General features: G+C 35.4%; 2 protein-coding genes across 2 annotated transcripts in view; one reads left to right on the top strand and one right to left on the bottom strand.

The window, feature by feature from the left end:
• The window catches only part of LOC112145082 (calcium/calmodulin-dependent 3',5'-cyclic nucleotide phosphodiesterase 1B), a 22,425-nt gene extending 16,539 nt beyond the window's left edge, over positions 1–5,886 (top strand). The window contains exons 11-14 of the mRNA XM_024270113.2: positions 828–909; positions 1,142–1,259; positions 3,437–3,573; positions 3,933–5,886. Coding sequence (XP_024125881.1) covers positions 828–909; positions 1,142–1,259; positions 3,437–3,573; positions 3,933–4,030 — 435 coding nt within the window. The 3' untranslated portion in view covers positions 4,031–5,886. The remainder of the gene's footprint in view (positions 1–827; positions 910–1,141; positions 1,260–3,436; positions 3,574–3,932) is intronic.
• Positions 5,887–7,176: 1,290 nt separating this feature from the next.
• The window catches only part of LOC112145083 (protein phosphatase 1 regulatory subunit 1A), a 26,996-nt gene continuing 20,999 nt past the window's right edge, over positions 7,177–13,173 (bottom strand). Inside the window, exons 4-8 of the mRNA XM_024270114.2 lie at positions 12,480–12,517; positions 12,334–12,397; positions 12,030–12,212; positions 9,197–9,325; positions 7,177–7,928 (exon numbers count right to left, since the gene is read on the bottom strand). Coding sequence (XP_024125882.1) covers positions 7,852–7,928; positions 9,197–9,325; positions 12,030–12,212; positions 12,334–12,397; positions 12,480–12,517 — 491 coding nt within the window. The 3' untranslated portion in view covers positions 7,177–7,851. The remainder of the gene's footprint in view (positions 7,929–9,196; positions 9,326–12,029; positions 12,213–12,333; positions 12,398–12,479; positions 12,518–13,173) is intronic.

A 13,173-nucleotide genomic window follows, 5' to 3' on the forward strand; every position in this document is an offset into this window, starting at 1 on the left:
TGCTAAAGGTGCATTCAAGAACCTGCATTCTTGAACGCACAACACATGCCCGGTGTATACACAACAAAAAGCAGCCGCCATCAGTGTTTGAACACGTGTAAATAAGTGAATGTGGCGCCAAAACTGTTTGGGCCTTCATCAAAGTGGGAAAGCATGTACATTGGAGTAAGTGTAGGATTTTAACCATTTTGATGACCAGACACCAGGTTTCTTTTTTGTGACTAGACAATGTAAGAATAAACCTTCATGTGAGAATATGTTAACTAAAGCAGCTGCAGAAACATTTTTAACTTATTGCTATACTGAGAGTGAGACAACAACAGGAAATGTTGATTACACAACCAACAGCATCTAGTTAAATATTAACAATACCTCCATTCTAAAAAAAAAAAAATAAGTGATTTCACTTTTTACTATGACCAGTAATTTAGTATCAGATCCTTCTCCACCCCGGTTAGAGGTGTGAGTCAGAGATAGGAGTAGAATGACCTTGAGTTTAGGAGAGGCTCCTGTTTCCATAGAAATGCTCACTCATTTGAAACAAGTTCCCATAGTAATGACGCAATTTATGGGTGGATTTGCTGCACATATATAAATTTAAAAGGCTCACACGCCTTGAAGAGTTGTTGGATTTTTTAACCAAAAAAAAAAAAAAAGAAAAAAGTGGAAGCTTCACATTATTGAGATTGTTTAACACAGAACCTACACACTCACCTGCTATGTTTAGTTTGTGGGTGTTGGAGTAAACTGCACTTTAGAGAGTTATTTCAGGTGAGGTGTGGGTTGTGCTCTAAGTATCCTGTGTTGCTTTCTTTTATCTTTGTGAGGGTGATAGAGAGGCGGCGCTCGACCTTCCCTTCTCTCCACTGTGTGATCGAAAAACCACCTTGATAGCAGAGTCCCAGATCGGTATGTCTGACACAACGCCGTTATTCTCTGTCACTAATCCAGCAATGAGCCTCCTTTCATACTGTTTACACAAGCCTTTGTCCTTCTTCTTCCAAATGCAACATTCAGATCAGGTTTGTACGAACCTTTTACTCCATTAACACAGTGGAAGTCTTGATGTTTCCATCTCATATAAATGCACGATGAATCCTTTTCCATCTCAGTTGCTTCACATGATGATTTGCTCTTGAAGGTTTCATCGATTTCATCGTCTGCCCCACGTTTTCTCTGCTGACGGATATGGCTGAAAAGATTGTTATTCCTTTGGTGGAGGAGAACCCAGGACCTCCAGACCCCTGTAACAAACACAGGTGAACACACACAAATACACTGTCTACATTTAGAAAGGAGGAAAGAGTTAACATTGGTGCATATTTTCAAAAATATTTTGAAGCTTTTAAAATGGGAATTACCACAGATGTAGTTTTTTTTTTACTTTTTTTTTTTTTTTGGAAGAGATATTTTCTTATAAAAAAATAATATAATTATAGGATGCTTTTGTGGTAGCATTTCTGACACAAACACATCCATGCACATTTATTTAACTTAACAAGAATAACAATCACAAAAATACTTGAACAGCAGGAATTCTTTCATTGGTTTAAGTGACCTTCTGTGTTAAGCAATGTTCAATGTATCACTGGCATTTTTATGGAGAGAAAATAGACTTCTGCATACGTAACTCTTGATTTGTGCGTAACTTTGGATTTGTGTGATATTCACAATCTAAGTTCAAAGTTGCTCAAAAGAAAACTCTGAATACCCAGCATTCTAGCAGCATTTAGACGCATCATTTACGGATGAATATTGGAGACGTGAAAAGGGTAAATGTGCATAAATGTGGTTTTGTTTTGATCCGTGTGTAATTTTTACAGATTTGTGCGTATAGTTTAAAGCTGTTTTATTTTTAATTTGTGCATGTGTAAATTATAATATATTTTTTTATTTAATTATTTTTGTACTTATACACAAAATGTATTGTATGAGTTACAAATCAAGAATTACGCACACACAAATCCAAAGTTTTGTCCTTACATTTTCTAAAACTGTAAAAGAAAACATGAAATAAATTTGGGTTTCAATATATATATATATATATATATATATATATATGTGGGGTGTGTATTGGTGAAAGTCTGGTGATACAGTATGTTTCGCGATGCACATCTATCAATATGATATATATTGCGATATATCCAGAGACCAGAACAATTTTCTTTAAAGAGTCTGGTTTAGACAAAAACTCTACCTTAATTTTAATACACTTTTTATGTAAATAAAACAGTATAAATTAATTTTATTTAAGGATCTCAACGCTAAGTACAGTAACTGTATCTCAAACACAAGTTGCTTTTACCCAAGGAAATTCATGCTGCTTTTCTTTTGGTAAATTAAGAAATATTTGTTCTTAAAGGAAAATTTTAATAATGAATGATTCTCACAACAAATTATTACTCAATATAAAAATAAAAATAGGATGAATATTCTTTAACCAATAAGGCTCTAAAGGAATGATTGAGATAATAAAGAGCTGTAAAGTGCTGTGATTGGGGTTTAGTGGAAAACAAAATTAAGACGCTAAACTATGTTTGCTCATAAATAGTTAATTATATATTGTCAACATTTTAAATCGATACAAGTTTGCTAAATTAAATATCACAGGATATTGTCAAATTGATTTTTTCCTATACCATTGAGATATATATAAGGTTAAACTCACAATGCAATGCATTGCAAGGTACAAAGAAGCCATGTTCTTACCTCCGTTCATCTCATAACCTATGACATTGTTTCACTTGAATCAGAGCAGGTTGCTACCATATCATTTCAGTTTTCTACTCGATATTGTTGTACCTTAAAACTGCTAAAAATGGACGTCAGAACTTGTTTTAAAAAAATGCAGAATGGAGAAGCAGTAGTTAAAGAAACTACTTCAGCATCAGCAATGCAAGTGCAGCCAAGCACCGTGGTGATGAGCACATCAGCTCCACTTCTATCATAAGGTGTCAGACTGCTGTACGGCAGCAGCAGCACTCGGATTCACTCATCAGGTCCAGATGACCTTGGAGTGGATAAACCCCAGCAAGTCGGCCTTCAAAGAAGATACAGCTCAGTATTTGAATAGAAAGAAATGCAGTTTCTCTATTTCATGATACCAAAAAAAGATGCTGGTTAGATTATTCAGCAAGAAGTGACACTGCAGACTGTTTCCCACGCAGACATTTCTTCACAAATTGATCGATGTTTTGTGAATTCTCATTATTTATGCTTTTAAGTTAAGGTTCAAGGAAAATATTGATGTATTTTAACTGGCATAGCCAATGACCACTTTAAACATAAACACAGTAAGTTGAAAAAAAAGCGTAATAATTGCAAAATAAGTTCCTATGTGTACAGAGTGAGAATACAATACAAATCGTTTGTGCAACAGTTTAAGACAAAAACAAACCGTGGAAATGTGCATGACATTTCTGTGATTGGTCGACAGTAATCTGTGGAAGGAGAGCTCCAGAGGTCTGCAGTGGAGTCTTGCACACATCACAGCTGAGTTAGTGAGCTTTCGCTCTACTTGGACTCGACACACTGAGGACAACAAGATCCAATGGAAAGACAGTACTTCTAATGGTATGTAGTAATCTCATTTATTTATTGAGCTATGAATAGACTAATCTAATTTTGAGTGGAGAGAAAAGAACAAATATAGACACAGTCGAATTCAATACTGCAATTATCCCAGAATGTAAGAAATATTTGTTGGTAATTGCCAAGTTCTATTAAGTACTTTCCAATGTGCTAGAAAAATATACAATACACTGATCTGGGGTGGATAAAGTCAGATTGCTCAAGAAATGTGCTCTGCCTCGTTGATTTGATTTCTTATCTAAATCAATCAGAATTGGGGTGATCTCATGCCAGATTAACAATGAAAAATGGCCGTTTTGCTTTTAGCTTAACCATGTTTTCCAATGTTCTGTGTCTTGCAGGATTCTCAGAACCCAGTGTTACAAAAGAACAGACATCCAGGCAAGAAGAGCTGTCAGAAAAATCCCTGCAGGAGCCCGCTGCAGACACACAGCAGTGAACAGGACTTCTTTTGTATTGCACTCTTGTTTTGTGCAGCTTCTACAGATGTTTTAGGTCTGCAGTGACTCTGCTTTTTTTTTTAACAAAACAGCAAAGCATCTGTTATCTAGTGACGGAAAAAGGAGTGAGAAATATTTTTATCAAATAAGACCATCTTCCCAAGGTAAGGTGTGATTAAAGAAATGGCCTCATGTCTTAAGAGTAGCATATTTTAATAGACGTGCTGGTCATGTTAGAACAATTTAGGCAGCCAACAGAACAGAAAAACTGACATTTTAATGAGTCCCCACCAATTATTTTATCTTGGAATAAAATTGATTTTTTGGGGCTTTTGTGGTTCATTTTAATGTGGGGAGGAAGTACAGTTTAAAAAAGTATTTTTGTAAACAGACACGGAATAAAAACCATCAGATTACCCAATCTACAAACTTAAAATGAATATTTATTACAGAATATAATGTCTTTTATAGCTTAAGGGCTTTGTTTGCTTTAAATATGAACTGTATGCAAAAAATGCAATTAAATTGCAGCTGCTTAAACCAAGTTGTTACATGTAAAAAAAAAATCATTTTCCATAAGGCCAACATTTTTCCATAAGATTTAAACTCTAAGTTTCACTTTATCTGAGACAAATTTTAGTTTTTGATCTCTGCTCTACCAGCAGGAGGAGCCATGGAGCGCAGATCAAGCTTAATTTAAAAGGGCAAAAAAAAAAAAAAAAGAAAGAAAAAACTTGTTGTTTTTTAAATGTTGTTGCAGTTCACATCTTAATGTGTGATGGGAGGAAACATAGTAAATAAAAAGTTCCATGGTTTATTTAATGCAGTTGTTTTTGAGTAAAATCACTTTATTTTAGGATATTTGCACCGGATTGAGCCCTATACATTATACTGAAAGCCCATTAAAAAGGTGAATAATTCAGTTTTCACTTGATCATCTTAAGTTTTTTTTTTTTAAACATAGACTCAATTAAAGCAACACAAATAAAACCAACAAACTGCTGTTTGCTTTCTTGGCTCTGTCACTAAGATGCTAGAATTGCCTCTGTATTTTAAAGGTTTAATTAGAAATGTAAGTTTAACAGCAAAAGAAAAATAAAATCCCACTTTCTGTCAGGCTATCCTGTCAAACTGCTGCATTTCTAGTACATTTATTGGCAATATACCACCTTGTTAATAAAATATGTATGTATTTTTATGCACGCAGCTCTGACTACTTTAAATTATTAAATGCAGAGTTCCTATTTTGGGTTAAAACTCAAAGTTGCCTCAGCTAAACTTGTGATCAGTGGTGCGGTGCTAAGTGTGGACCTGACATTCCCCTTACATATGTTTCCTCTGACATAACATAAAGGAGCATTCTGTTATTGACAAGCTGTCAGACGAAGAAGATCTTCGTCTTTTAGAGGAGTAAATACTGAACACCGCAGTCGCTTTAAAGATTTTATTGTAGCAATCAAATTTAGATTACAGCAGTAACAATCTTTCAAATTAATTCAAAGTCAAACAGAAAAAAATCCCCCAGAATTAACATCTGTAAAGAACACTGTTACAGTTAAAAAATATAACGTTACATGATCGATCAAGTCCACAGCTGAAGAAAAACCAAATGTTCTAACAGGAATGTTGCAGCTGTGAAATAAACTCTTGTTAAAGTAGCATCCAAACCAGTTTTTAAACCATTTGTTCCTTTCAAACGCATCAACTATAGTGTTACAGTTATTCCAGGATTGTCATATATTTGCCTTCAGATGATATGGAAAAAGCATGGATGAAAGGACGACAACTCGAAGAATTGATCGATTCTTGTTAAAAATTGCTCAATAAATAAAAGGTGAAATTGAAAAACAGAAAACAACTAATGTGTGTCTTAAATGAAAATGCTGTTTGTTCACATGGAACAGCAAAGTAAATGCCTTTGATGTGGACTAAAGTCCTCGATGTACATTCAGTGCCATGCAAGAGGATGTATCATGATGAGGGCTGAAGATTCCCGTCTGTGTGTGGTTAATCTGTGCAGTGAGTTTACTGGGGATTTCCACGTTCGTGTGTTAATTTATCTGCAGACAGGTTCCATTTTAATAAACCATCCGCCACACGGTTTGACTGCGAGCAGTTTGCTGCATCAGTGCAGTTCAGTAAACATCTATGTGTCGATTCAGACTCAGGTAACGCTCTGGAACTCATCTAAAAGTGAACAAAATTAAAAGTAATTTAAACGAACAAAAAGAGGATTCAAGGATTTTTATCAAAAAATGCTGCTTTGCTTTCATTTTTATTGATAACTTGGGTCGACAAAATAAATAAATAAATAAAAAAACATCCTTTTGGATTTCTTAAAAACTTTAGCAGGTTTAGTGGTAACGTTCTTTATTAATATACCAAATTATTTAACTGGATTCAAAAAAGTGGTTTCTACAAAGAATGAAAATATGACTTTAATAATCTTGTAAAGTTTTAGCTTATAAAAAGTACTTTAAAGATTTGAAGATATTTATTTACCCAATAAAAAGATGGCTAAATAAATTAACATCAAAGCACAAATTAATATTAAAAACTCAAATGTTCTCTAAGTACAAATCTAAAAGTCAGGTTTGGAAATGTAGAAAATGTCATAGTTTGCTGGTCTCCGACGGCGACTCATGCAGTGTTACACAGGAGGAATTCACACTATTGAGTTTGCAGGCGTTTGCATTATGAAGCATTCAATGGAATTCAACTAAACGATATGAGCATTAAATTCATGGCGGATAAATTAAAACTTCACCTCCTGTGCCAATTTTATCATTAGAGATAATTAGATCAAACTTGCTAAAATGAGCTAAAAATGATATTTAACTTTAGCTTGTTTAAGCCAAACTGCATGTATGTCCAAAACTATTGCAGACTAAAAATGTAAGGTTGATATATTTAAATGTAAGCTGTCTGTCAGTTCTGTTTAATCCAATGCATTTTTTATTAGACGGGATAGAAAAATTCACGTTTGCTGCAATTTTGTTGAGGTACAAATAATATTTTATTGTCTTGTACTGACGGTGGCCCTGAAGTATAAAAAAAACAAATCACTCGACCTCCCCCAAAAAATTAAAGATCACTATGACAAAAATAAAAAAATAGCAGTATTATGGTTTAAAAAAATCCACAATCAAAATGTAAAAAAAAAAAAAAAAAAAAATTTGTAAAAAAAAAAAGTAATTGCCAGGAAACAAAATGAAATGTTAAAAAGCAAAACACGAGAATCCGGAAAAGGCATAGACTGTGAGACATCTCTGATTGGATGATGATGATGTTAGTCAATCATTTCAAGTGAAAGTGAATATCATTTTGGTTTCTGTAAACTGTTTTGCTTTTTAAATAATCGTAGTGATCTTTAAATGTTTCTGCATCAAGTGATTTGTTGATGTGATTTGCCCCTCAGGGCCACCGTAGTTCAAACATAAAAACGGCATACAGGGATCAGTAGTAGTTTAACTGCAGTGATGACTGGGATGGGATGATAAGCATGTTTTTTACGGAAGTTTGTGATTATGGACGACTCACAACAAATAACTCTATTCCAGGTTCATACTCGCTAGGCTAGCTTTCGATAACAAACAAACAAATAAATATATTTAAGGAACTGTCCCTTCATTCAGAATTTTTACCCCCAAGAAAATAAAGACGTTGTTGTTCTTAAAGTGGAAACTAAGGCCTGACTGTAGAGGAATAAAGATGCCCTGACGTTTCTATCAAGTGAATCTGCAGACACAATCTTGAGTCAGCGTTTAGTTGGACTGACGGCGCAGACTGTGAACATCCTCCTGCCGCACAGAGCTCTGCTCTATTTGTCTTTCTCCAGGCTGCAAGTCTTTGACGTTTCTGACGGCTGGCTGGCACTGGCTGCTCCTGCTTTGGTGTCTGAAACCACAGAGAGGGGAATAAAGACACCAGAAAAATGGATGACTTCAATGGGATTTAATGAGCACAACAAATGTTTAGTAGCAACTTTATTGCTTCTTAATGTTTTCTCTGCTCTGGTCTCGTGGTTTTATTGCACATGTGCACTTTAGGGCAGTTGTCACAACATTTCTAACAGTTATTAACCCCATATAAGCATTTGTATCAGATACAGGCATTTCTGAGACCCCATTTCTCATCAGCATGATCCATGGTACACCTCTTGTCCCTGCAGTTCATCATCATTCCACTAGGGGCAGTAAAAGGTCTTTTTCTGGTCATTGTCGCATCCATGAAATCTAAAAAACACTTTTGGCAGGTAAAGTTAGAATAATTTTCAAAATCTTTTGGTGAGAATAACACATCTATTGTTATTCATTAGTAAATTACAACTTGTTGTGATGAAATAATGCAAAATATATTGATAATGAATTATTTATAATACAGCTATACCATGTTAAAAATGTGTGTATTTCATTTTTTGCTGTAGTCGCACAGCTATTAGTCTACACCCCGAATATACTGTGATAATCCAACTTTGAGTGGAAATGCTCACCTGAATATCCTGGAAATTTCTAAACCGTACATGCTGTACCGCTCAGTGAAAATTAGGTTTAAAGAGTAACCGAAACCAAACTCAACTTTTGGGGGGTTTGTTGACCTCTATAAATGGGGTGTTAAAAGTGCTGTCTGTTGGTCATCACCAAATTTAAAAAAAATCAAAATAAACATGTTTTATTCTTGAAAATATAGTCAAAGCCGTGTGTGTGTGCTGCCCCCTAAAGGTTGAATCGTGGTATTACATTTGATTTTCATTATTGGTCAAACCATTTAAATCCCGTCATCATCTGCAGCTCCAGTAATGATAACAGTCCTGCCCCTAAGCCCCTCCCCTCTGACTGGGTTTTCATATTTCGGCTGTGGGTGGAGTCAACCTCCAACTTCCCTGTTTGGTTACACTTTAAGGTGTTTTTTTCCCTCAACACTCACTTTTAAACTGACATCGTTTGAGCAAAAACTCACCAAATCACTCAACGGACCATTATTGTTACTATATCTCATTTTGTGTATTTCATCTAAGGGTTTAAAAACATCTTAGTCCAAAAAACGTAATCGTCCATCAATCCTTTGATGTAGTGAGCTTTAGAAAGTTAAGATACTTTTCTCAACTCTTCTTTTTTAGAGTGCTGGTTGTGGTCAGAGGACAATGTTCTGACTCGTTTTTGTACCTTTTTGTGTGCTCCTTTGTGTTGATGAGGGATCGGGTACATTGGCGACATCGGAACAATCTTGTTTCTCTCTCGGAAGGGGGCACTTGAGTCCAGCGGCCTCGTCTAATAGGCTCTCCCTGGAGAACTCTGTAAGGGGCAGAGGCAAAAACAGAAGATAAACTGAAGGAGAGTCACTGATAAAAGCGACAAGCTAAAAACAAAGCAGCACAGTTCCTCTGCTGGCAGCTGAGTAAAGAAAAAAACACAAGCCACCTGCAGCATGACGTCAAACAATCAATGCCACATGACATTTGGAAGCTGAAGTTTTGTATTCTTCAAAGCACATTTAACCACTGATTTCTGAGTGGGGCCATGCTCCCTAGGACTGGTGTTAATGGTCATTGATTTCTCTCCTCCCAGCATCCTTTGTGCCCTTTCATCTGGACGGAGGGCCTCATTTGCAGCTCTAGTGGTGAGCAATCTATTAAGTGCATGGTTACCTTGCAGTTTTGAAGAGCAGCTTTTCAAATCTTTAAAAACACAAAAACATCCAATTGATGAATCAACATTTAACACTTATGTCAGGGGCATTAACGGAGCTTGGGTGTTGGGAAGATTCAGCGAATTGTGTGGCTGTTTTCAGCCAAAATCGACAACCTGTGTTGCTTTAAAGGACATGGTTTCTGCAGTTCATTAGAAATTCACCTCCAAGTTGTGGGCGGTACCATTGGCACAGAGTAAACCTGCCCCCATTTCCTATCACCATCTGTTTACACGCTCTTCTGCTAGCTAATAACCCCTCACACCCCTAACTTAACATTTACAGTGCAACAAAAATTTTGAGCAATATTGAAGCTGTCCAGTCGTACAGTTCAGAGACAGATGCAAAACAAAGATATTAATTGGATCTGCATGTGGATGCATCAGAATTAGGATGAGCAGAAGCTTGTGTCTTGCCATTGTAAGGCAGGCATCTTTTGTTAACTGTTTTTCTTTCTCAAAAAGTCTTACCTTTTGACAATTTAAAGGTTCGTACCACTGGGGCTGGGAATCGATTAAAGAAAAACAAATGAGTTAATCGCAAACGTCGGAAAAATTAATCGCAATTAATCGCTTTTTTTAAATTACCGGTACAGTATTTGCCAGCCACTTATTATCTGCAAATAATCACTACATGAAACCACAAACAAAATTGTACATTATGAATGTATATTTTTAACCCTTTGGAACCTCAGCTACCAGAAATTAGACTTTCTCTTCGTAGAGCACTGCTGGTCGTTTGAAATTTTTTCAGGAATTCTGCTTTTTTTTTCTTTTTTTTTTTTTACATTTTTCTTTTTTCTCATAAATTTTCCTTATTGTGGTTGCAAAAAAAGTAAATATTTTTTGGATAAGTTTGATCCAGCTGGATGTCTGCTGGAATCTGCTCACAGATGGAGGCCTGTCTTTCTACTCCAAACTACTCGGCTCTGGTAACAGCGGCGGGCGTGATTTTCGCAGTGAACCGCAGAGTTTACACAATTTTAAGACAACACCGGTGCTTGTTATTGTAGAAAAACTAGTGTCAGTCCCCATCCCAAGATAAAATAATGATCAGTTTCCTCGTTGATGGATTTCTAATAGCAGACAGCTCTGTTTGGCTCCGCCCACCACAACATATCTTTCGCTCTGCGCTGCGGATGTCAGATCGACGTTCACCTTCCGCCTCATTTATTAAAATAAAAGATCACTTTTGTCCAAAAACTACAAATAAATGCTGTATTATCTCTTTAATTTAATGTTTAATTCTATGTTTCGATTAATCGCATGCATTAACGCGTTAACTTTCACAGCCCTATTAAATCTATATAAATGCTAAATATTTTTGTCTGCTCCTGAGACATAATTTGAATAAAGAAATAGTCAGAAATGTAAAATTAAGTTTTTTTTACTTTCTATTTATCCTGCATCATCAGAAAAAAGCCACAAGAACACGTTAAAAACATCATTTTTATCGAAGTGGGTTTTTAAAGGAGCAGTTAGACATTTCAACAACCATCACTACTGTTTGACAAGTAAACAAAAGCCCACACACTGTCCTACACATGTTTTTTAGCTGTACTTCTCCTGCTAAATATAGTTATGAATCATTTTGTCCTGAACACAAACCAGCAACTCGTGTCCTTTTATTCTTAAATACTGACACACAACTTTAAAATTAAACTACTTGTACTAAATCAGTTTCAATTTTTTAAATTCAATTTTATTTTCGAACAAGAAAAACGGCAAAAAACTAACAAATATAAAGAAACAATGCTAATTATCCCACAAACAATCTCAGATGTAACAAAAATGTTCAGAAAAGGGGCTTTAATCCAAATAGACCATCAAAAAAACTCTACTTTCTTCTTTTAACTAATCATTTATTTCTTCTTAACTGAATTAAGAAATTTAAGTTTGCTTTACTTCAAATTCAAGTCACTCTTTGCTGTAATTTGACATTTTTATTTCCTCACTTTCTTCTGTCCCATCACAACCACTCAAATATAAGCTCTATTTAAAATGTGGATTATTGATTAAATAAAACAATACAAGAAGAGTATTTTTACTAAAGTATAATACCTAGAACTGCAGGAGTTTTGAATTTTGCTGATTTTTTTTGTCTTGAATATTTTAAACTTTTTTTGACTCACAATATTTATTTATTTAAGTATTATTTACTTATGTAGCCTTAGTATGATTGAACATATTAACATAAGAAATATGTCCAAAGTAAAAGCTGCACATTTTTTTTATTTTTATTCCATCATTTTTACTGTTTTGTTATAGAAAAAGGAGCAATCTCAGTTGCGAGTCTCCAACATAACCATACCCTCCATTTGGCAGCGCAGTTTTTCAAAGGCCTCGGCGGTGGCCTCATCATCATCTGGGAGCTCCTCTCCGGTGGGAACGGAGTCGGGGCTCGGCCTGTCTGACAAGCAGCTCTCCGAGGAGCATTCATCCCCTGCTCCCTGCTGCTGCCGGTACAGGTGGTGCTCTACCAGGAACTGCAGCTCTGAGGAGACGCAGCACACACAAGTATCAGAATTTGATTTATTTGAAAGGTGATTTAACAATTATTTTAAGGTGGCCTGTTGCCATTCGACAATGACAATACAGATTTTGTCAAACTCTACCTTTCATTGTAGGCGTTCCTTTTTGCCCTTTTCGCCGTTGTCGAGGAGAGTTCAACAACGCTGCCTGGAAAAAAACAACATATCAGCTGAGGATGAAGAACGTTTGTACATCTGCATATGAGCGAGTACGAAGCAGCTTATAATACCTTATACAACTGGTTTGGGAGTCGGTCTTCATCTATTTCTGGAACGAAGCAAACAATCGATTAGAAGATGAACATAGTAAAAATAAAAGGGGAAAAATATAATGCATTAATGCCAAACTGCTCCCAAAAGACTCACAAACATGTTTCATCTGTATTAGCTCAGTGAATCTGTCAGTGATGCGTCGCTGTGCATTCAGACGTTAAAGGATAAAAGGTGACCTCCAAGCTGATGGTTATTTGACACTTGCAAGTGTTTGCTCCACTTTTGCTGTAAAACTCCATTTCCCAACGTTCAGCAACTCAACAGATTTGGAAAAGTTTAAGGTCATCTGAGCTAATTATGTATTTATTTAAAAGTTACCAGGATGCAAACTTTAAATTTAAATAGGTGCAGGTTTACGAGCTCTTTGCGTGGTTTAGTCGTGATAAATCTGTGAAAAATTTTATGTAAATGACTGCAACTTTTCTCACATTTTCTAAAAATATTATTACTCCTTAAAAGTTTAAGGCAATCTCTATGATAAATTGATTGTATTATGAAATCTAAATGTTTTTGTTTTACTTTTTAAGATTTGTAAAGTGTATAATTGTGAATGTATAAAATTGTATAATTTTATTTTATGTTAATTTAAAGTTTTCTTAGGTAGAGGCTCTAATATAAGCCCACATAGGTTTTTGCCTCTTCCTGTTTTTT

Source organism: Oryzias melastigma, linkage group LG5 (assembly GCF_002922805.2).
Source record: "Oryzias melastigma strain HK-1 linkage group LG5, ASM292280v2, whole genome shotgun sequence".
NCBI lineage: Eukaryota > Metazoa > Chordata > Actinopteri > Beloniformes > Adrianichthyidae > Oryzias > Oryzias melastigma.